At 44.7% G+C, this 25,737-nt stretch overlaps 1 protein-coding gene across 1 annotated transcript in view; it reads left to right on the top strand.

Moving 5' to 3' along the window:
- LOC138528279 (nicotinamide N-methyltransferase-like) overlaps positions 1 to 25,737 on the top strand; it is a 110,005-nt gene that overhangs the window by 62,786 nt on the left and 21,482 nt on the right. Inside the window, exon 2 of the mRNA XM_069639741.1 lies at positions 11,922 to 12,129. Coding sequence (XP_069495842.1) covers positions 11,922 to 12,129 — 208 coding nt within the window. The remainder of the gene's footprint in view (positions 1 to 11,921; positions 12,130 to 25,737) is intronic.

Below are 25,737 nucleotides of genomic sequence, written 5' to 3'. Positions count from 1 at the left end.
ACTTAGATTATTGTGTGTCCAGTCTTTTTACTGCAGAAATGTTACTGCAGATTAGTTACTACATTTTTTATCAAATGTTTGCTGCAAAATGCAAGTTATGAGGGTTGGGTGAGGCAATACAAGATGGAGTAAGTGTGGAGGCAGATAGACGGATGGGGACCGGTTTCTTCCCCGGCATTTTATAGCTAGAAAATCCATAACATGTTTTTAAAAATAGAGTATTGAAATGTCAGCTGGAAACACACAGGCAAGCAGATTATCGAACTAGCTCCATTGTGAATATCTCATTTGTGTTTGTTTTCTAGTCACTGTGATCCATACTATGTCTCATTTTACTATCAGCATAGCAACTGGTGCACTCGCAGCACATAACATTTGCATACAGTAAAGCTACCCACCCAGGGATTTCTTCTGTCATCTGCAAACGTATCCTGTGTAAGATCTTTCTGTTAGTAGTAACATCCGTATTGTTCAGCTAATACAATATACAGATGCAATTTACATTGCGTTGATAATGAAGGACATCACAGCTTGTAGAGAACAGTAAATAATGATATCAGTGTAACATATTTGAAGGTAGGTTGCAAAGGATGGAGTTAGTTAGTCGGAACTCCCAACCTACCGCGCACCTATGCTTGGAACACCGAAACTTTCAACCTGCAGCCTCACTCCTTGTTCGTCTGGGGACTAACTCCAGATCCCCAATGTGCTGGGTGATGAATGGAATTTCAAACTGTGGATGATGATGGGCGCTGGGGGGCTTCACTGGCCCATGCTTGTAGCCATTGCATTAAGGATTGGTTTCATTGTCAGATTGAAAGAACTCTTAATTGTGCATTAAAACGTATTGTTTAATTGTTGCTATTGCAACTTCACAAGGTAACATTTAGAAAATCATAGTGATACATAGCAGCAATTATAACCCATTGGTAGGTGAGAAAACAGCTGACGCGCGTTTCGTCCTAAGTCTTTTTCAGGGCTGTGAGATTGTGACAAGTGGTTGGGTGCAGGGATAGGTGTAGTGACATACGGGTCGATCACACATGGACATTGATAATGCAACATGGAAGGGAGGTTCAACTGTACACGTTTTTGCCATTGAGATGATTTAGATGGTGATGCATGAGAGAAAATAATACAGTCGTGGTATGGCCGGTAATATTTCAGCACAATTAGCAGAGGTGAGTGAAGGTGAGAAGGTGAGTGACATCATTACATTTGTAACACATGTATGAAGAGTTTAAAGCATGTTTTTTAAGATCATGAGAGATGGTTACATATGATAAGCAAACAGACGAGCACAATACCAAGGAAAAGAAAGGAGAGGATCTGTGTTAGTTCGATAGTACGAGCCAGTAAAATGTAAGGCAATGTGTTGAGTTTGGTCAATGGGCTTACCAATTTGGTAGTAGGGTGAGCTCTGAATAGGGCTAAATGCTGGTCCTCCCGGGTCCGGGCACCAGTAGGGCTGAAGAGCCTGACCTGTGGAAAGATGATGGTTCTTTTAGTCTTGTTGGATGGAGGGGGTGGTCCCAGGGGGGGAATCGAGGAGCGTGAGAGTTGCTTGCAGACCAATATAGCGTTGTATAGTGCCAAGAGATGTGTGTAAGTTGAGCCGTGCCAGTGCTGAAGATGGTGGTTAGTGTTGTCGGCCCCTGGTCCTCATGGCCTAGAGTGAGGGGGGGGAGCGTGGGGGGCTGGAGTGCCAGATATCAGAAGCGAATCTGTAAGCTGGGTGATATCGTTGTGAGGGGGTGCTGATGATCGGCCGTCCCCGGGGACAAGGTCCTGGTTGGGTCACATGCCGTTGTCACTGGGGGTGTGAAGAAATGCCCGAGTGACGGCAAGTATCGTCCTTGCTGGGGGGTGTGGGATGCCCAGTTGGGTAAAGTCAGGGGGAGCCTGACCACTAATGCATGTGCCACCCGGTCCCATGCAGTGGAGAGCCGGTGCACAGCTGAGTGACTGATCCTAGAGTCCCTGATATGGGAACTCCTCTCACCTGAATCTGTTTGCAGCTTCGTGGTGCGTCTGTCCCTTCGTCCGTGTCCGCGTAGTGCAGGAGCGGGAACTTCCTGGTTAAGTGTTAGCTGAGACACGATTGGTCAGAGAGGGAAGCGCGCTGATTGGATATACAGAGGATGGCCCTGATAGGCTGGTGGGTGTGTGCAGCTGACGGTTGTCAGCCACGGTAAGGAAGGGGGTTACTTGTCCAATCAGTCTATGAGTTAATGACTTAATGCCGAAACTGGGCGGGAGCTATGTGGCCTCTGCCTCAGCCCTAATTAATAAGGAATACAAGGTGCAGTGACGTCAGTCAGTATGGGCAGCAGCATGGTGGCATGGGTAGCAGCTGCGTTGGTGAGTGGATCCGAAGTTGCACGGACACAGGAGGCACTGGCCATTGGGGGCAAGGAAATTAGGCGGGTGAAGCTCCCCACCTGGCGAGACCGTTGGAATGCTGGGAAGGGCATGGGGGATAAAGTCATGTCGGAGGGGGGATACTGATAACTGGTGGTAGGGTCCATATGGTTGGAACCAGTATTGCAGGATGCATCATGTGAGTCCTGGAAAGAACCGGTCTCTCGGGTCAGGGGTTGCAAGGACCCCGAATGGCGTTGGTCATACTGCGCAGGGTAAGTATGGACGGGGATGAGTCCCCAGATCTGGCATGGTCACTTAGTGCCATGAAGTGGCAAGGGGTGGTAGGTTCATGTGGTACTAATGTCCATAGTGTTGCAAGGAAGAAGCACAAGAGACTTCACAAGAAGACATGGAAATCATGGTCACTGTTAAGACCAATATCAATGGTTCTGTATTTGCATATCAGTCAAGCTTCTTTTTGGCGGAGCACAAGTTCTCTGTCACCCCCTCGTGCGTCCGATAATATTGTTTCAAGCCCCACGAAGGTGAGGTTTTCTTTGAGATCAAGCTGGTGTTCTTCTTGCCAGTGTAGGGCTAGTGGGTATTTGGTTTCTTGCGAGTGCAGGGAGCTGAGGTGTTCCCGGATTCTTGTTCTGAGCTCCCTCTTGGTGCTTCCAATATATTTACGGTTGCATACACATATGATTGCGTATATGATTGCGTAAATTACATATTTTGTTCTGCAATTAATATATTGTTTGATTACATGTGTATCTGTTTCACTGAATTTGAGGTGCTTGGTGGTTGTGGCGAATTTACACATTGGAACATGTTTCGCATTTATAGAAACCAACGGGTTTGTTGGTCGTGAGCCAATTGTCATTTGTTTTACGAATAGGTGCCATGAAAGATGGACTTAGAATAGTCTTGAGAGTTTTGCCTTTAGTATAGGTCATGCTGGGTTTGTCAGGTATCCATGGTCTGATGTCTTCATCTATGGATAGGATGTGCCAGTGTTTTTTGAGTACCTTCTGAACTTGGTGGCTGTCACTGCAATATTGAGTGATATATCTCAAATTGTTTTCATTGGGAGTTGTCCCTTTGGTCTGTTCTTTAGGAGTTAGTAGCGTACTGCGTTCCCTCTTATTTGCCATCACTACTGCTGCTTGTATTGCTTGTTCTGGGTAGCCTCTTTCCGAGAAACGTCTGGTGAGGACCGTGCATTCCTCTCCAAATGTTGATGGGGAGCTGAAGTTTCTTTTGGCTCGTAGGAATTCTCCCTCGGGGATGTTGCTGATAACTGATTTTTTGTGGCAACTGGTGGCGTGTAATACCGAGTTCACTTCCGTTGGTTTTCTGTAGGTTGTTGTCGTAAGCTTGGTTCCTACTAGCTTGATGGTGATGTCCAAAAAATCAATGGTGGTGTTACTTTCGGTTCCTGTTAGTTCGATACCAAAGTTGTTGGGATTCAGATATTGTTTGAAAACCTCAAGTTGGTCCATGGTTCCGCACCAGATCATCAGGATGTCGTCAATGTAGCGCATCCAGGTGTGTATGAGTTGATAGAAGCCTTTGTTGGCAAAGGCATGCACTTGTTCGTAGTGATGCATGAAGAGGTTGGCCATTGATGGTGCATAGGTTGCCCCCAGGGCGATGCCCTTGGTTTGCCTGTAATACTGCTGGTTAAATAAAAAGACCGTATTGGTTAGAGAAAATTCCAAAAATTGCTTGGTGAGTTCCAGGTGTGACCAGAATGAGGCAGAGGCTTTAGAGAAGGCAAAATCAATGGCTTTGAGAGCTAGCTTGTGGTCAATGGATGTATAGAGGGCTTTGACGTCCAGTGTTACTAGAAGATAGTCTTTGTTCCATTCGATATCTTTTAGGACTAGGAGGGTGTGCATTGTGTCCCGCAAAAAGGTAGGTATCTTGGGTACTTCCGGCGCAAGTACGTTATTCATATATTGATTGAGTGGCTCTGTTATCCATCCCATTCCGCTCAGTATGGGTCGTCCTTCTGGTATGGTGTGGAATTCTTTGTGTATCTTGGGAAGGAAATAGATAGTAGGCATCCTGGGATGCCTAAGGTCAAGGTATTTCATTTCCTCGTCAGACAGGAGTCCCCGTTGGTGCCATTTGGTCAATAATAACTTTGATTGTATTAGAATTTCTTTGGCTGGATTGGTGTCGATAGTATCATAGCATCCAGGGCTAGCAAGATGATTGAGAGCCATTTGTACATAGTCTTCTGTGTCCATGATGACAACTTTGCCGCCTTTGTCAGCTTCTTTGATTATGATTTGGTGATTCTCTTGCAGTTTCTTCAGTGCTAGTCTCTCCTGATTGGTAATCTTGTCTCTTCCTCTTGAGTGTAGAGTTTTCCTCTGGTCTTCTAATGCTTGAAGGTCTCTTGTGACTGCCAAGATAAAGATTTCAATGGCATTGTCCCCTTGTAGGTTAGGAGTGAATTTGGATTTGAGTTTTATTTCGGGTATTTCCAGATTCCTTTCCTCAATATCAAGTTCTTGTAGAGTCTGTAGTATACTTTGCGATTCTGTGTTAGGTGACTGGTCCAGAGTAGTTAATAGGTGAGTATATTCCAGATTTTCAATGTCTATGGTACTCAAGGGTGTAGGTATGGTCATAGCCGGTTTCCATTTTAGTTGTTTCGCAAAGAACTTGTTTAGTTTGAGTTTTCTGGTATATTTGAATAGGTCTATCTGAGCATCCACATAGTTGGTGTTGTTGGCTGGAGCGAACGAGAGGCCTTTGTTAAAGATTTCAATGTCGTGTTCAGAGAGAATATGTTTGGAGAAGTTGGTTACTAAGAACGGGGTCCTGGTATTGCTACCTGTGATTGTGTTATGGATCTTGTCAATCTGATAGCGCTTTCTTGCTCTTCTTGTATGTTTCTTGGTGCCCGCTCTCTTGCCTCTCTTTGTTCTAATCTCGGTGGTACAATGCCTCTGGTATGGTCTAAAAAACGAACCTGCTTCTTTTGTTGTTGTTGTTGTTGTGGTGTACGTGTTCCTTTCTTGTATCTTTGGATTTCTTCCAGGAAGTTGTAGCCAATGCTTCTACTCTTCTCATGTTGTCTAGACAACCGTGGTGCTGTCATTCCTGTTTGTATGTTTAGTGCTTCCGAAGTTGACGCTGGTTCCTCGTTCTCTTCCGTCTCCTGTTCTGGTTCGCTGTCAACGTCTGATGTGGCTGGGGAGCTGGTTGGGGTGCTCTCCTTGGAATTTGTTCCCGGTATATTGGCAAATTTGGGTTGGAAGGTGAATACTCTGTTGTCCTGGTAGTCTCTTTCATCCCTCGCAAATTTTCTACATTTTCTGATTTTGACTTCATCTTGATGGTTTCTTAGGATTTCATACATGATTTGGTAGTTGTTCTCTTTTGTTGACGTAGCAAAATGGCTTGATTCTATGTTGGTTTTTTGTTGGTCAATTTCTATAAACAATCTTCTGTGAGCCCTGTCGGCGTGTTCAATCAATAACTCCATCATGATTTTGGAACCCATAATCAAGTTCTCTTCCCATTTAGCTGCCAAATCAGCGTCGTCTGGGTTGGTGAAGTCCGGAAAAATAATGATTCTCAATCCTCTTGGGATTTTTTCTTGTTCAAGGTAAGATTGGAGAGTGAATCTCTCCCAGAATTTGTTTATTTCCTTGGTACATAGTCGTTCCAGTTTGAGAAATAGTTGCCTTAAATTATCCGGCACCCTTGGAGTGGGTGGGAAGGTGTGTACTGTGGACCCTTTGGCCGAGAAGAGATTTTTAGTATCATTGGTCCTTGATTCAAGATAATCCGCCATAATAGGTCTTGGTGCTGCGGTGGTCAGGTCCCTGATTGAAGGTTTCAAAGGATGGAGTTAGTTAGTCAGAACTCCCCACCTACCGCGCACCTATGCTTGGAACACCGAAACTTTCAACCTGCAGCCTCACTCCTTGTTCGTCTGGGGACTAACTCCAGATCCCTGATGTGCTGGGTGATGAATGGAATGACAAACTGTGGATGATGATGGGCGCTGAGGGGCTTCACTGGCCCATGCTTGTAGCCATTGCATTAAGGATTGGTTTCATTGTCAGATTGAAAGAACTTTTAATTGTGCATTAAAACCTATTGTTTAATTGTTGCTAATGCAACTTCACAAGGTAAAATTTAGAAAATCATAGTGATACATAGCAGCAATTATAACCCATTGGTAGGTGAGAAAACAGCCGACGCGCGTTTCGACCTAAGTCTTTTTCAGGGCTGTGAGATTGTGACAAGTGCTTGGGTGCAGGGATAGGTGTAGTGACATACGGGTCGATCACACATGGACATTGATAATGCAACATGGAAGGGAGGTTCAATTGTACACGTTTTTGCCATTGAGATGATTTAGATGGTGATGCATGAGAGAAAATAATACAGTCGTGGTATGGCCGGTAATATTTCAGCACAATTAGCAGAGGTGAGTGAAGGTGAGAAGGTGAGTGACATCATTACATTTGTAACACATGTATGAAGAGTTTAAAGCATGTTTTTTAAGATCATGAGAGATGGTTACATATGATAAGCAAACAGACGAGCACAATACCAAAGAAAACAAAGGAGAGGATCTGTGTTAGTTCGATAGTACGAGCCAGTAAAATGTAAGGCAATGTGTTGAGTTTGGTCAATTGGCTTACCAATTTGGTAGTAGGGTGAGCTCTGAATAGGGCTAAATGCTGGTCCTCCCTACTACTGCTTCCCTCTGCTCAAACTCTGCACAACTCATTTTAATCAGGCAAGCATCTCTTCCTTGCGCTTCACGCTGTGTGACCACTGCAACAGGGAGAGTTCAAGGCAAAAGTTCTCTCAGGACCCACCACCACTTCAGGCGTTTCCGTGGTCTTGTTATCTTCTCTTGCCTCAGGTCTCCCTCTCAGCTGCAACCACGCTACCTCTTCCTCTTCCGCTGCTCTACTCTGTCTTTTGATGCCTGCACCTAAGGTGGCTTTTAAGCCTCTCAGTTCCCTTCAGCTGTAGGTCGTCTACACTAATTAGGAGACCGCTCCCACAGTAGTGTTCCCCTGCATCCTTCTTCCTCGTCCCTGTACTGAGGGAATTATGGGACTTGAAGCCCATGGCAATTAAGTTAGTTTTTCTAGCTCTTTCTTCTTTCCAATAAGCCATTAAAAGACTAGGGTTTCGGGGGAAAGTTAAAGAGGGACGTTTCCCCCTCCTCCCGACCTGTTTCCCCCCCATGAATCCTGCCACAGAACACTACCCCCAGGGTCGGGTTCAGGAAGCATCTGCCTTCCCCAGACCACCTGAGGAAGGTCAGAGGTTGAGGCTTTTGTTAGGAAAGATTTCGTAATTGTAGGTAATTTTCCTTCCATGTGGCAACCCCTAAACTTTTTGCTGTTGTTTTTCACCTTGTCCTTGACTTTGCCAGAGAAGTGCAGCCTTCGCTCCTTTCTTACGGGGAAACTGTCATGCCCTTAAGACAGTCAGTACCGGGGAGCGCTGTTTCCCGTAGTTTCTTTTATCATGTTGCGGCTTTAGTGCAACATGACACAAGAGGGCACTGTAAGCTAAGTTACAGCTCTCTTGGGTCTCTAGCCTTCTACAGACCCTAGATACTCGTTTAGGATTGTATTTGATCGGTGCAAGTAATTCAGGGACGGGAATGGTGGCAGCGATCGTTTCTTTGTATTTTGAGCTCCTTTTGGCGTTATAAGCACGTTTTCTTTGCTTAACCCAAAATGGTGGCCTGGCTCCCAAAATGGCCAGACCACGAGGCTCCTTTGTCCTGTCCACTGACCTTCTTGCTCCCTTCACCTTCCCCAGGTCGAGCTGACCCGGGGCCTTCCTTATTTGGGCACGTACTTTCCCGCGAAACACAGATGCTTTCGCAGGCTTCTACATGTCTTGTGTGTGCCTCCAGGGTGTGGGCTGGGATGTCTGGTCCCAATACACATCCTGGGTGCCAGAGAGTCTAGGGTGGTGTGAATGCCTGTGACCACCGTGGTCCGTGATTGGTCCACGAATGGTGTGTGTGTTGATGAGCGGATCTCCCATTGGCTCCCCTCCGTTTTGGCGCGAAGGGAACCGTGGAAAAGAGGGGGCTGGAAACACCACTACCAGGTCGATCTCCTGAGTTCTCACGAACGAAGGAATACAGGAGCCAAGTATCCTGCAACCAAGAGGCTGGACCGAGGAATCGCTGATGACCCGCTGAAGGACTCCTCCTTTGCACTGCTGTCGTCTTGTGAAACCCTTTCCTCCTTTGATCGAACCAGAAGGCCTGTACTGGTGCTTCGACCTTTGGAATAGCAGGAACAGCTATTCTCGACAACTTCATCATCTCCTGCCAGTAAGCCTTCGGAAGCGTCTCTGGGCCATCCAGTTGACTGACCAGCTTACACGGGAGTCCTGCTCTGTAACCGCCGCCAGGTTGTGTAGTATCTCGAGTCCTTGTCACTCTCCCACGCTTCGTACACTTGGCGTTCCCAGGTCTGAAGGGAGGAGTGTACATTTGGCTCAGATACACACGGCCGCTCCGTTGCCCTGCTGTGGCAACAAACTATGCAGGTTTCCACGATTGGGACGTCTTTTTGCTCTACACGACGACAAGGCATTCCCGGCTCTTCTGAACCTGCCAGCTGCTGAAACTGACATGGAGAAGCCTGGGTCTGCTTGCATCGGGGACGGGTGAGTAGCATAGCTAGGATCTGGTCGCCCTCCTGCAGTAGCCCATTGCTTTTCCCCGCTGTGTAAAACAGCACCCTTTTGTCCGTACTCGCGCTCTGCTTCTGCTCACTGTGGAGGCTGCGCTTGAGTCGCGGAACCTGTTCTTCTTCTGTTATGCACTAACCCGAACTGCCTGACTTCCTCCGACGAGCTTCTCCTTTTGCCCGTTGGCACCAGCGCGTGCAGTTACTTTTGCGCACAAGGCTCCACTCTTCGCAGGGCTCGGACTTCCATCTAGTTAGGTGCCTCTGAAGGCGAACTGAGTCTAAAGCATTATCGCACTGCCTGTTTTCCTTCCCTTTCAGGTGGACTACACATTTTGTGCATATAACGCTTGCGACTGTCGTATTTGTATATATATTGTGATGATATGGTATGTGTTGGTTTAATATTGTGATATTGTGATTTTCTCGCTACGGTCGTTGTTTTAAAGGCCTTAAAATAAATGTGTATATATTTTTGATATAACACCTGATTGGAGTAGTTTGTAAGTGATCTTGCTTTGTGTGCTCATTGCGGGCTTTCAGTCACCCTCACCCCTCTTGAGACCTAGTCTTGACCGCCGCGATCGCTACCTTGATTGGTCTGGCTCGTCCAGAGGTTACCCTGTTCCAAGTAATTAGGTTGGCCATCTGAACTTCTGCGCCGCCAGGACAGAGTTCAGAAATCCGTCTTAACAGCTTTGGGGGTCAATATTACTGATTCATCAGAGCTTGCTGATGCATATTAGGAAAGGTAGGATATCCTAGGTCACACCTGCATCCCTACAAGTGGTCCGGGCTTCAGAGCCCAGCTGACACTGTTGTGGAAGTCCCAATGTAACAAAGATTGGGAATCCTAGGCACATCAATAGTAGCCTCAGTGAGCAGCCAATGAAAGGGAGTGGGGGAACTAGGGGTGAGTGATTTTGAGTCCCACAAACAACAAATACCATACTAACATTAATACTACACCTTAGCACAGTTCTCCTTTTTTTACATGAGTCTACATAGTGTTCGGCTAAAGGACCATATTGATTATTAACAGTAATGCATTTCTGGCCTCACTAGTATATTGAACAGTAGCTCATCACAACATGGAGGAAGCTGAGTACATTGTCGAATGCTTCTCAGCAGGACATCGTGCCCACCACTGGAAAAACTGCAGAACACTAATGTGGATCCAGATCAAAAGGCTAATCCAGGTCACAGTAGGTTACATTGCCTCCGCAAATGCCTCTGCTTTTACTGTGACTTTTGGGGTGGGACCTAAGCCTGATTTGCAGACGGTCTTTCCCATTTTGTAATGGGTTGGCAGGTGCAGAACGATGGTCTGGAGGGTTGCCCAGAGCAATGCCAGAGGTTAGCTTAACTTCCAGCCATCACCTATTTTGTTTTGTTTTCCTATGACTCTAACCAGCTGCTTCAATCCCTGTATCCATCTGCAATGACATCCTTCTCCATCATGAGGGTCCTCGTCCAACTGCTGGCAAGAAGGTGTGCTGTTTCATAAGACCCTTCCCTTCCTACAAGAAAAGGGACTCTGAACATAGTTTAGAGGCTTCAAGCCGTATACCTTAAAGGATAATCATATCAAATGTAATATGCTAGAAATGTGGATTTGGATACATTGCGTTAATGTCAGCATTTGTAGACGAATGGCAAGCACTCAAGAGGCTGTTGCTCATCACATGTTAACCTTTTTATTACCACCCACTCTATCCCTGAGGCCAGGGAGTAATGGGTGAATATGTTTACTCATTTCGTTTAATGGGGGTCACAGAATTTACTGTCTCCCAATCAAAGCCACATTTTTGGGCACACCAAGGGTTAATTAATGTAGTGATCTAATCACAGTTATGGTATAGATAAAGCTATGATACATACCATTTTCGTGCATGTGAGTACACACATTTTGTTTTACAAAACCACATAATTATTAATTCCTCCTTTTCAAATGTTCTATAGAGCCTTTGACAGAAGTGAGCATACCATTGAGCCTTTGACAGAAGTGAGCATACCATTGAGCCTTTGACAGAAGTGAGCATACCATTGAGCCTTTGACAGAAGTGAGCATACCATTGAGCCTTTGACAGAAGTGAGCATACCATTGAGCCTTTGACAGAAGTGAGCATACCATTGAGCCTTTGACAGAAGTGAGCATACCATTGAGCCTTTGACAGAAGTGAGCATACCATTGAGCCTTTGACAGAAGTGAGCATACCATTGAGCCTTTGACAGAAGTGAGCATACCATTGATCCTTTGACAGAAGTGAGCATACCATTGAGCCTTTGACATAAGTGAGCATACCATTGAGCCTTTGACAGAAGTGAGCATACCATTGAGCCTTTGACATAAGTGAGCATACCATTGAGCCTTTGACAGAAGTGAGCATACCATTGGGCCTTTGACAGAAGTGAGCATACCATTGAGCCTTTGACAGAAGTGAGCATACCATTGAGCCTTTGACAGAAGTGAGCATACCATTGGGCCTTTGACAGAAGTGAGCATACCATTGAGCCTTCGACAGAAGTGAGCATACCATTGACCCTTCGACAGAAGTGAGCATACCATTGCATTTATAGAACTACAGGAGATAGACCACACTATTCACCTTTACACATAATCATAGAACGCAATGTGTTTTTCTAATTCGCGCACACATGTCATATACATACAATCAACCAGTAATGCAAATAATTTCCCAATTGTGTGTGCTATATACACACTTTTTGATTTTTTGTTGTTATTGTTGACATTGCATGTGAACCACAATTTTTTATTGGTCTATTTGTGAACATAGAATACATACACAACCAATATGATAAACACATTCTCTTTTGCTCCCTTTAAACCAGGTGATGTGAAGGGAGACACCTTAATTCATTACGGAGGATGCGACTATCTAGGTTACCTTTTCCCTGCATGTAGATTCTTCAAAGAGATCATTTTGGCAGAATTCCTTGAGACCAGGCTACAGGCGGCTAGAACATGGATTAATAAGGAACCTGGAGCGTTTGACTGGAGTCTGGCTGCAAGGATTGTCTGTGAACTGGAAGGAAACAGGTAAGGATGGCATATGTGGGCAGTGGGCAAAGCCTCAAACATGTCCTTTCCATTTAAAGTTAATGTGACTTTTCATTGGATTTGAATATAAGTTTGAGTCATTAGTCATCATGGAATGGACATCTACAGTATGACTAAATGAGCAAGGAATGACAGAAGCCATTGCCAAACCAGGAGGCGGTGCATAAAGGACTTTAGCTTTCTAGGGCTGCTCTAAGAAATCTGTGGGATGCACTTGGCTGGAAAGCACAGACAGACAGTGCCAGGTGCAGCCCGGGGATTTGTACCCCTTTTCCCAAACGGAAATCAGTTCTGGGGCACACGCGCATACTCAGGTACATTGCAATATATGGTAATGCTGACCCCAGGGCCTTCCTTAAAGTGCAAACAAACTATTTATAAAAAGATTTAAATGTTGGTAATGTGTAGACCTAGATGAAATTTCCCACACAAACCCTGAATCACCTGAAATTCAAGAGATTGAACTAAGCTTTTAAAATGTCATCAGAAGTTCAAGCACATGGCTTAAAGGGGGGGAACAAGGTTGGAGCTTTTACAGTGTAAGACAACTTTCATAGATGCACAGGATCATTCCTGAAGGCCGGCTAAGGAAAGGGTAGGATTCATACAATGGGGTGCAGTTAGAGTAGCTGAGTAGGAAGAATGAGGGGGAGTGGTAGGGCGTGACTGGGGCCCAGTCAAAGAGTTAGATTTATGGATGCGTATGCTTACCTGGCACTGTGTTACACAGTCAGTGATTTAAAGTGTGCAAACAACACATTTGTCATATGGAGGGGGATAAAGGAGGGGGGGATCTCTGAAAAGAGGAGCAGGTTGGGTGACTGCAAAAGACTCACACATGTGATCTTTTATTTTAAACACACCTGCAAGGAGGAGCAGGGGCAGCAAGGAATCCTTGAGGACAGGTTGTGGGAGAGTCAGGCTTGCCTTATATTTCTGGGATGAATGTCCGTCTCATGAAGGGAATGGGTGAGACATGGCCAACAATGATTCTGGGAGGCAGTTCACACAACAGTCAATGCCCATCGCTTGGAGTGACTGGACGAGACATGTGCCATTGGTTGGCACTTTTCCAGAGGTGGAACAGCCTGCAACCTTGCAGACAGCTTGTTGAAGAGTTAGACTCACCAGATGTTGATGAGAGAGAGCATCAAAAAAATCAGAGAGTTGGGCAACAGACCAGTCAGAATCCGTCTCCTCAAGTGAGTGGAGGAAACATGTGCCATCAGGAGACATGGGGGGGGGGTATTGCTGGAAATCCCGAAAGGAAGATTGTGGAGGAGCCATGCTGGACTGATTTGCTAGGGCGGAGCAGCAAAGATTTGGGGATGCTAGTGACACACCAATCACTCTCATCTCTCGGCATATGTGGACTAGGCACCTACCATTGGGTTACACCTGGGAGGAGAAGCTGATGGGGCCAGGAATCTCTAAGGTCGGCTTGTGGGAGAGTCTCACTGATGTAAATTTGCAGGGAACGAGCAGATGTGATTCAGGCATGTGGGTGACTTAGAGAGGATTGATGTTTATTGAATAATAATTCCCAAAAGCATACAGACAATAATTTATGACCTGGATTGTGGAAATTCCTTTTGGAGGGCCTTCTGGCAACTACCCTGGCACCCCTGAGATGTGTCCTGCATGTACCAGCATGACTCATCGAAGGACTACACAAATTAGACCAAATCACCCCAATGATCATCAAACTGTACTGACTCCTGCTGCAAGCCTGGATCCTCTTCTGATCATCTTCTAAACTTGTTGCATCATCTATATGGATGTTCCCCTGAAGTCCTCAAGTTACCTCACTGAGAAACTCAGAATCTCCGGAGGCCTGTGAGGAACTAGAATTAAGGACATGTGCATACTTGAAGTCTGTCGGTGCAAGAAGGAAAGAACCAGAAGTAAGGCCTTCTTTGTCTATATCCCAAGACTCTAGAACCTCCTCCCCATCAACATCAGACTCGCCCCATCGCCTCAGCTGTTCAGGAAAGAGCTGAAGACCTTCCTCTAAAAGGAATGGTTCCTCCTGAATACCTAGGTCAGCAAACCTTCCAATACCCACCTCATGTGAGTCTTGATGATCTGCTCCTCACGGTACCTCCCCTGGTTGCTTGGAAATCCCTTGCTGCAAGTTGCCTCCTCCCCTGTTGTTAGCCCTGCTCCCTTTGTCTCTGCTTCCCTCACTGTGTTCTGTAGAGCACTTTGTAAAGCACGTTGCTGCATCCCGAAGCTAGGTCCACGCTCAGTTAATACCATAATAATAATAACAATAATATTAATACTAATATCAATATTAATAATAACAAAACCATACCTTTATAATTCACAATAACTAAACTATTCCAAATAACACACCATATATTAATCAAACGTAGATACCACATCACATCACAAGTACAGCTTAATAGTCATTATAAACTCTATTCTTCCTATGCATAAAGACCAAAAGGTGCTTACTAAAAAAAAAAATGTTTAAAATATATCCATAACAAGAACACATTTTATCAATAAGACTCATTTCTATTACAAATATAAAACAAATAATAATAATTTGGCATTTATATAGCGCTACAAACCCTCGCTGCTTATTATTACCCACGGTGTGTGGTGCTCATTTATTGACGTCGGAAGGATGAAAGGCTGAGTATGGCCCTGCCGGGATTCGAACCTGCGTTAACAGGCTCTGCACGGATGTCAAAGCGAGCGCTCTACTCCTGTGCCACTTGACCAGCTAATTGCTTGTTAGTTAATAATCCATTATAGTAGATTACAAAAATAATTAAATATAAACAACCTGGAAGAGGCAATAATTAAAGAACAAAATTGTGTTTACAACATCTTATTCACAATAAAGCACTATAGAGACAACCAAACTCCTGTATCCACTACAAGCATAGTATAGAAATATGCTGGTCTACAGATCACTTTTGACATTCGTTACCGTGGTTTTACATTTTATTTGCAAGGAGATCAATGCCACTGGCATGAAAAAAGAGAAAGTGGATATTCATATCTAGAGATTCCCATGAGATTGACAGAAGAGATTAGCTGTTACTGCACACATTGCTCATTAATGGATAATGAACGCTGATTAAAATTAAAGCATGTCGTTGGTGTTATTATCCCACAGAAAGTTAGGGTAAATGGCAATGTCTGTGTTAATAAAATAGAGATTCTATTGCAAGGTGTGTTTAGTTAGTTCAGGCTCCATCTGACCTAGCCTTATTTTATTATTTAAATACTTTATACAGTGCTTCTATCTTGTTTCATCATTTGCTCATAATCATGTTCCCTCCCTGTGCGCTGTGTGCGTTTTGAAACAGAATTAACTTGCTGTATAAGCGCCTAACAAATGCACAATAAATCACATAAATAAACAGACACACGGAGCAACCACCTCCGCACTCGTCGCACTCCATGCGCAGAATTCACTGAAAACACTGTGCTGCCACCATCCACGGGTTTCAGCAAAACACTGGGTCAGAGCCAGGGCCAGGCGGCTCTGGAATTTTACAGCTTATCTAGGCTTCAAGATCCATTAGCGTAACAGTAGCTTTGGAGAGAGGCACGCCACGGATTACCGGAAACAAACAAGGGGTGATTAGAAGAGGGGACCTACGGATGGGAGAATGCAGGCAGGCATTCACACCAGGAAGCCGTCAAGCTGTAGTCTGAACTGGCCGCCTCTGACAGCAAAAGGATTATGATTTCATCTGTGGGTGCCTGTAAGGAAGGCATGGTATGAACAGTAAAACAGGCACAAGTGACCACAGTTCCAGGGTGTTTACTGAACTTCAAAAACATCCTAAATCTACCAATGGGAGCAAGTTACAACCATCAAATAACAATAATGCAGTCCCAGTGGTGTTGTGTTAAAATAAAAGGGCCTATACTAATAAACCTATTGCCAATCCTTACCTCTAAATACAAATAGTGTGGGAAACAATGTTACATACAAGAAAGACATGTTCAAGAAATGATGTGTCAGGATGTTAAGGCCGTTGGCTTCCCTTCCCCATGTTTTCAGCATGGGACAAGGCGGTACACTCAAGCTTAGCACAGTATCTGGCTTCTCTAGCACAAGTCTGCTGTTAAAACATTAGCACCAGGGCCTTCTGTGCCCAAGTCTCTTTGCCTTTCAAAGTCTCTTCTTTCAGAGAGTCTGATGCGACAAACAATAAGTTCCTTTCCTCTTAGGTTTTCACACATACTCAATTTCTCAGGTGATTCACTGTTCACCTCAGATCCCCCGAAAGCCAGGCTCAGATCTCCTTTCGACACAATGTTCAACTTTTCGGGTGTATTCATATGCACCCCGGAACCCCCTCTGCCGGGCTCAGATCCACTTCAATTCAATATTCTTGATTTCTCCAGAGACTTTCTGTTCAACCCGGACCCCCTCTGCCGGGCTCAGATCCTTTTCAACACAACGTTCAATCAGTCTCCCTCTGCTGGGCTCAGAATGATTTTATCTCACTTTGCCATGAACTTGCTTAGTAGTATCAACATCAAAGACTTTTGATTTTGCTTGACCTATCTCAGGACCACTTCGAAGTACTGTTCCTTTTGCCAATCTTTCACTTTTCTTAATTCTCGGTTGGACACCCTACAGACACTGTCGAATGAGCACCCACGCGGTGCCGGACCCCTCTGTCAAGGGTATTGTATCTCGGTTTCAAAGTTCAATCACTCATCTGTGGTTCACTTTTTACTCACGTTGCTTATCACATGCATTTCATACACTGTTCACCATACAATGTTGCAGCTTGCAACCTTGGCTTCAACACAGACCGGTTTGGTATCAGTCTCCACAACTCAATGGCTGTGTTGATTTCATTGGCGCTGTTTCATTGCAGGTGCCAAGGACAGTACCACAGTGGCAAGCGATTCTCCCCGCCATGACTATCTATGCATGAGAGCCCCGGGTACCTCCGACACACAATGCAGGATTCTTCAGCCTTGTTTCCTGGTTTTACACTTTCTGTTCTTGAGAGTTCGTGAAAGTAACGGTTACTCATCGAAAAGGCCAGCTCCTCGTGTTAAACTGCCATTTTGGAACTGCTGCTTCCTCTGTGCTTTTCCTTCCTCAGAGTGGGCTCTCGTGCGCCACCTTTTATCTGTGTGGTGAAGTGTAATAAGTCAGGTATGTGTGATGATCAGTAATTGCCTGACTCTGCCTGACCATTGCATTGGGACATGTCAGGTATACGGCTCGGGTGTTAATCCGCTTTCTCTTATAGCAATCTGTCAATGAGAAAGTGTTTGTGTTGTGAAGAAGGGGGGGTTTGAGTTCCTAAATATCCTACCTGGTAGGATGGGGTAAAGGTGTTATCGGGAAGAGGATACCACATCTCGTCATCCGGTGTCCCACTCCCTCTTCCCGAAGACCCCTGACCAGGTGATCCTCCACACTGGTCCACCCCCAGGAACTGGATCCAAAAGTGCTGGCCGTGTCCTTGCCACCTGGATGACAGATCCCCGGGGACCAGCAGGGGAGACACCTTCAGGTTTCTCACAGTGCCTCAGACTATTTTCCACTCCGGTATACTAAATGTTGACGCGATGTTGTGATTTAACATGTATCTAGTGTAGTTGATAAGGAAGTGATGTGCTACTTTTAGTGTTACCTTTTTTCAAGTTGATACATTTTAGATTCTCATGCATGCAGCAAGATAATGTCAAATCTACTGATGCAAATCTAAACAATAAATGTGTCTGGTGTGCCACATAGCCCCTATAGGTTGGGCAGCGAGGAGCTTCATATGCACATGTGAGAAAGTAGATTTGCAATGGAGAAACCTTGTGAGAGGACGCAGTGGTCTTGAACATACATGCACAGACATACATACATGGGGGTCATGATGGACATGTGTTTAGGACAGCTGCAGCACATGGTGAATATAAAAATCTATATGCCACAAGTCCTCTCACAGTTACGGATTGTGCAGGCCCAGAAACCTGGGTTGGCGAGATGAACCCTGTGCGACTAGGAAAACTGGTTTAGGAAAGTTTGAAGGCTAAGGAAGAGCAGCAAGCAGCTGCGATAATATCAAATGACCAGCTACAGCCATGGGCATGTTTTTATGACTTGGTACTATTGTGGAAAGGAGAGGCAATCTTTATAAGTACATGGGAGCCTGTTATTCATTGTCCAAGGAAGGATGGCCATCTGGTGGAGTTGGTCTGGGCGGAGTCCGGTGCAGAGTCCAGTCTGCCCCAGTCTCTGTTGTTTTGGTCACCGTGAGAGGAGCTGCACTACGTGTCCCAGTCCTGTCTCTACTTCCATTGACTTTTTCTTCAAAAGCATTTTTGGCATGCGGAGTCTGGTGCAGAGTCCAGTCTGCCCCAGTCTCTGTTGTTTTGGTCACCGTGAGAGGAGCTGCACTACGTGTCCCAGTCCTGTCTCTAATTCCATTGACTTTTTCTTCAAAAGCCTTTTTGTTGCACGGAGCGCGCTGCAGAGTCCGGTGCAGAGTCCAGTCTGCCCCAGTCTGCTCCGTGTCTGCTTGAGTCTGAATACTTGAGCCTCGGCGTGTCCCGGCTGTTGCTCGCACAAATGACCTTGTCAGTCAAAGGCCCGCAGACTAAAAAAAAAACCTTCAACACCGGCGAATGTTAAATCCGTGGACAGCGACAAAAGCTACAGCTACCTGCCCCATTCTACCGGCCCTCCGCTTCCCAAATACTACACCCACCCTGGGAGGTGCAGAGCTGTGAACCTGCAAGCGAAGGAGACCTAGACCTAGATCCCTGTTCTCCTGACCTTCGGTCGAGTTCATTTATAGACTCGGCGGTAAATCTTTTAGTGAACCAAATTCATAAAGGCAAATTTAGGGAATCTATACCAACACTGTCACAACAGAATCAAGTTGACATTGAAGAGGAAGTATTAGACGAATCAGCCCCTGGTGTGCCTCATCTCCTCCCAGCTAAATCTGTGTCACTCCAGTCGAACAGAAACATAAATAAAGAGTCTGCCGCTCTGTTCGTCAGCTTGTCAGAGTCTGCGGAGTTACTCCATGCAACGAGCGATGCGGCAAAGCAACGGTCTCCAAAAGAGCTCTGTGACACCTCAACTAACTTAGAACCGGAGGAGACGGCAACAAACTCAACCAAATCTTTGCTCTCCAAAGACAAGACTTCTCTGCCCTTCTCTGTGGTAAGCGATGACGAATTATTAAGCCTACCAAATGAGAAGGCCGAAAATCGTATTTCAAATAATGCAGCCCAACGGGATCTAACCTTGCTACCTGTCCAGTTGAAGTCAGTTGTAGCCGACACATCTAAAAGCATGAACCAAGGTGCACATTTCTCAAGGCCTGTGTCAAATCTTCCAATCAGCATTCCATCTTGCATTCCGTCATTGATGACGGTAGAGACATCATTAGGCTGTGTTCAACCGCCACTGCAAAAAGCTCATTTATGTGAAAAAAACCAAGAGACTCCACCGCAATCGGTGGGGCCGTCTTCTAATGTCAGGGGAGGCAATCCAACACTGAAACAAACGCCCGATTCCTTAGACCAAGGAAATCAAAGGAGCAATGCATGCCAGGCACCTGCGGAACCGAGTGTACATCCCAGAGCATCCTCAAGTCGCCCTTCAGCCTTGCCCATGCCAATGGTAGCACAAAAGCTACCCGATCTGGAATCAAGTTCTATTGCAAGGGCCCGACGTCTACAACGTATTGCTGAGCTTAAGTCCAAGTCTCAATATCTTCCAAAAGATCATGACCAGCAAGTAACACTCGCAAGTACTCCTCAAGCCCTGAACAAGACCTTATACGATGAAATTCAACCGCTTAACCCGACAAGAAACTTCTCTCCAATTGACTCACAGTTTTATTTGGATTGCTCAAACTCTTCATCCACTGGACTAGATGCATCCCCTGCTATTGCCATGCACACAAGCATCTCTGCTGAAGCATTAACGCAAATCCATAATAATGTTCTGGCGGCATCTGCGGTCGCGCTTGCGCCCTTCACCAAATCATATGAATCTTTACACAGTCAATTAAACGACCAAGGAGCAGTGATTCATAACTTGGTGCAAAAAATAGAAAAAAATCGACCTTTTTATTGAATTCCATCAAATACAGATGGCAAAAGACGCTGAACTATCGACTAGATGGCAAGAGCGTCTCAGCGACTTGGCCACAAGACACAACTGTCCAAAACGACTCATTAATTGAAGGCTTACTAGATGCCGGGAAATGGATTTGAAAAAATGTCAACCAAGATGCTCAGAAACAAATAATGACTTCCTCAATACAAAGCAACATAGCCGTTTCAAACGGAGTGGTTTGACCTAAAAAAGCGACAATTCCTGATTCTAAAAGTGCTGTTCCATCTCTAAATGTTGACATTCTCGTGTCATCGCCACCACACCTCTCAAACCGGACACTCTTCAGGCTGGTACAGGCACACTGAAAAACGTTGACCCCACAAGTAACGAGTCTGCCGCCTTGTCAAACACTCAAGCGGCCCAGGGGGAAACTCTTGGACCAGTGAGAGTTCAATCAAACTTGTTCAACATCTTCAGTGGCCCAGCAAAAACAATAGCCACAACTAAAACACATAGCCAAAACTAAAACAAGCAAAACGAGACCAACGCTTGATAAAAAGAAAACTGCAAATCATGGACAAAAAGATACACAACAAAAAAATATACGCCAAAATGTAAAAAAATGTATAAGAATCTTTACAGCACCAAAAAAAACAAGCTTGTTTGATCGGAAAAATGGCATCTCACATCCAGACCTTCAACAAACACAAATGCCTGTTCAGGCAAACAGAGCAAACAAAGCATGGAACAAGCAAACGGCCAAGCGCTGATGAACGGACTCTGATACAAAAAGTTCGGACAGCTATGTAGAGGAAGGTTCTGCAGATCTGTGCAATTTATCCACGTACTTAATTACAAGCGAAGTGGAATAGGACACCACCTCTGATGCGCTTGCAACAATTCCTATTGACAAATCTGCAGAGAAGAAATTACTCCCAAAAGATCAACCGATCAAACAACAAATTCATGAAGCACCAAAAAAGGGATACTCCTATGATTCAAAAGGCCCAAATTCACCTGTAAACTCCAAGTTAAACCCGAAGCAAACACTGAACCAGAGAAAAAATGGACTTCATTTCTGCTCCAGAGTACATGGTAACAAAAACTTAAAATCTAACATGAGTTTATGGAAACTTCGTCTGCAGTACATCCAATCTGACGGTAACAAAGTAAACCTGAACAGAGCTAATGTCTTGAAACTATTTGCTTGTGTTCCACAACTTCGGACAATAACGACCGACGACATAAAAATCATTGAGTATGCCACAGAAAAAACTACTGACCAGGTATTACTTCACATAACATCTTGTGCAGTAAAAAACATTCTACAAGCAATAGAAGAGCTGCTCGTCTTCGGATTCGATATCACCTTGGAACCCGATTCGACAAGTCAAAATGGAATACTAACAAATAAAACAAATGATCTTCAAAGTGATGCTCGTCGGATGTCTTTACGAAAATCATTATCGTACTCCCAAAAAACAGGTGACCCGGGTCACAAAGTCCAAACTGAAGGAAACAGAACCGATGTTCACCCGAATAGCGTCTATCGTCAATAACAATGAGTAACGCGGACCAAGCAAAGGCTGCTTTCCTGGAACACCCGTGGATTCACACACTTGTTTAATAATTTCACAGAGCCCCTAAATGACGTTATTGTTATTTGTCTCCAGGAATCCTGGCTCCGCGAGGCTCCTAGTCGAGACGGATACACAATCTTCCTGAATCCAGCAAAAAAGAACATCAAAGGGCTCCTATACTCAGGCCTATTGACTTTAGTGAAAATACAAAATTGGATGACGCCTCGAACATCAGTAAACCCAAATCCTTTAGTACAGGGTAGGCTAATCCAAATTTCCATGACGAACATCAATCATTATAGTTATCTACTTGTAATAAATGGTTACTGGAACCCGGCAATGATTTCAACCGTGCATTTTATAGACTCCGTAACAACTTTAATCGACGGTGCTTTCCTAAACTACCATGACTTATCAGTGATCATATGTGGCGATTTGAACTGCAGCTGGTTTCAATTCAACTGCCAAACTTTCGAAAATGTTCAGCTACCTGAAGCCGATATTGCAGAACGAGGACAACTCTGGTCACAAGCCCTCGCCTCAAGAAGCTGTCAGATGGTCAATGGTAACACCAAAGGCGACCAACCTTCCAAGACTACCTGGAAATGACTACAACGTAGAAACACATTGGACTACATCTGGGTATCCCGAAAATGTATTTGTAAAAGTGGAATCCCTAGAAGTGGTCCCGAAAGACTCCAGCAACCACAACCTGCTACGTCTTTCGTTGGATGACGGAATACACTTACAGTCGGACAAATATGAAGTACCACTGACAATAAATGCAGCAAGAAATCGACTAAGAATCACCAGCTCACAAATTCAGAAACTAACCATACGCCTTTCTGACTCAAACAACATTGAATATACTCCAATGTTGTCTGAGATTATGCAGAAATCTACTAATTTAAGAATACTTGGGCATACTGCAAAACATCTCTTCAGCAATGAAATTGCCCAGGCGAAAAAGTCTCTGAGGAAAGATCTACGCATGATAAGGAAGTCACAATGTCACCAAGAGCTTCGACAAAGAGAAATTAAAGAACGGCACCAGACATATAGAAACTGGCTTAAATCCCACTCTGTGGAAATCAAACAAAATAAAGCTGAAATCATGTTAAAGTTAATCATCACCCACAACTCGCAAGAAATTTGGGCTCTCCTAAATAATGGAAACACAAAAAATATATCAAATGGAATACCAAGTTCAATGTGGGTCGAGTACTTTACAAAAACATACAATCTGCCACATCACGACTCACAAGAAATCTTTGCAATCACCACAAAAGCCTGGGATATAACGCCTTCCAGTGAAGAATTAGAACTTGCAATTCAAAGGCTAAAGAACACGAGAGCAGCTGGCCCAGATCAAATATCTAACATCATGTTAAAAAAACATATATATCACTGTGCCAAATTCATGGAATGTTTGTTCTGGTGAATCTCAAGTTCAATGGAAATGCCTGATTCATGGACAAAGGCCACACTTATACCGGTCTACAAGAAGGGCAGTAGGCACGATCCATCCAACTATCGCCCTATTGCCCTTCTGGATACCATGGGAAAAATATTTGGATCATTCCTTCAATTGAAGCTGACAGCATGGGCATCACAGGAAAAGCAAATAGATTGCCGACAAACAGGCTTTAAAGCACAAGTAGGTGTTGACGTAGACCTCACACTACTAACCATGCTTAAAGTTGATGCTCTAAAATTGAAGAAAAAAAGTATTTTTCGCATTTGTCGGCCTTCGACAAGCGTTCGACGCAGTAAATCGGGAAAAACTTTGGTCTAAACTCTGAAGGTGGAACTGTCCGATACAGATTCTAGATCCACTTATAGGGCCTCATTACACGGAAGGCGGTGATCCAGGGTGCTATTAGCACCCTGGACCATGCCGGTAAATTACCGGCACCGCCTTGGCGGAAAGGGGATTTACCGCCCCATTCCAAGGTTGGTGGGGCGGTAAATCCCCCTTCCGCCATTGCCCTTCCCCATTCCCATTTCTGCCCCATAGGGCTCTATGGGAATGGGGAAGGCGCTAATTACGGCACCGCAATTTTGCGGTGCCGTAATTAGCTCCTTGGTCCCTTAGCGGGTTGGTTTTTAACGCCTGCAAAAAGCAGGCGTTAAAGCACCAACCCGCTAAGGGACCTCGTAGTAAGGCGGTAATGGTTAATGGTCACCGTTAGCCTTAACGGTGGCCGTTAACCATTACCGCCTTCCGTGTAATGAGGCCCATAGCCTTACATACCAACACCTCAGTCCAAGTTAGAGTGAACTCGCAAGGCATCTTGACCAATTCAATTCCAACGTATAAAGGAGTAAAGCAAGGGTGCCCACTAGCAGCTGAACTTTTCAAACTATTTATCTCAAGCTTATCGAAGAGGCTGGAGTCTGTTCACTGCTTCTCTCCAAAGATAAACAGAACATCAATCAAATGCCTTGTGTATGCAGACGACTTTGTGCTGATCGACCTAACTCAGATAGGTCTACAACATCTACTCCTCAGTCTAAACAAGTACTTAAAAGCCAATGATTTGCACTTAAACACAGAAAAAAAACGAAGATCATGTGCATTGGAAAAAGTCTATCGAAGAAAGACAAAAAGTTTAGATGGGCAATTGAAAACGCTCCTTTAAGTATTGTTAAATCTATATGTTACTCAGGAATAATGGTCAATGACTTGATCTGTGAATCTGCTTGGACAAATGACCTAATTGAAAGAACAAACAAACTAGGTCTACAAGGAGCCAAAATTAATAAGGATTACAGGAAATTCTCATTAACTCCAATAAGGACATTTTACCTGCAGAAGTTCATTCCTACAATAACCTTTGGTGGAGAAACAGGGTGGAATCTTGATTATCGCCTCTGGCAACAACTTGAAGCCAGGTTTTGGAGACGAGCATTGGGGCTCCCCAAATATAGCTCAATGATAGCGCTGAGATATGAACTGACCTTGAACTCGCTTTATATGACAATAGTATGGAAATCTTTATCGTCTCTGAGGAAAATGTTACTTGAAGCTCAAATTCCAGCGTACGAAATCTTCATCAACGGAAACGAACAAACACAATCGAGTTTACTATGCTTGTGGAAGTCGAAAATAAAAATAATCATGGAAGCCGCAAATATTTCCATCAAAGAGCTGCTTGATTGACCTCAGTATGCAAAAAAAAAAACTTTAACTCTGGGACTGGATTAACACTTATGACCATCAAGCAATTCTTAAATCCACCCTCCCTGGTTCTTTTAGCATGTTAAAATTACATTTTCAACCTAGGTACCTAACTATGTGTCGTTCACGTCATCACAGGAACCAATTTCTGAGATTTAGACTGAACGCTTTGAACAATAGAGAACGGCTATGGCTGCAGCGGTCAAAAGAAACCGTCTCCGACAAATGCAGGTTTTGTAATACAGGCGAAGGTGAGTCGCTAAAACATCTTATAACATCATGTTCTCAGCTCATCACCACACGAGAGCTACACTTACATACTTTTAAACCTATATGTTACGATGCTGAAGAATGGTGGGAAATCGTTTCAGCTGGGAAAAACATCATGCTAACATGCAGTATAATCAACTTCCTTGATGCTATACTGACTACTGACTAAAAAATGTAATCAGTAACATAAAAACTGGATTATGGGGCTCATTACGACCCTGGCGGAATGGGTTAAACGGCGCCGTAAAAGGCTGCGGTGCCGTTCAACCCGTTCCACCACATTACGAGGTCCCCTCGCGGGACACGTTAAGCACGCCTGGGAAAACCAGGCGTGCATACCGGGTCCCGCGAGGGGAAGAGGGAGCAAACAACGGGCCATCTCGTAATGGCCCGCTGTTTACTCCCTCTCCCATTCCCATTCAGCCCTATGGGGGCTGAAATGGGAATGGGGATGAACTGTGTCTGTGTCCTCGAGTGAGGAATTACCGGGC

Source organism: Ambystoma mexicanum, chromosome 7q, assembly GCF_040938575.1.
Source record: "Ambystoma mexicanum isolate Mex_15411 chromosome 7q, UKY_AmexF1_1, whole genome shotgun sequence".
Lineage (NCBI taxonomy): Eukaryota > Metazoa > Chordata > Amphibia > Caudata > Ambystomatidae > Ambystoma > Ambystoma mexicanum.
Note: the sequence above shows the minus strand (reverse complement) of the source record. Positions and strands in the feature narration are given on the sequence as shown.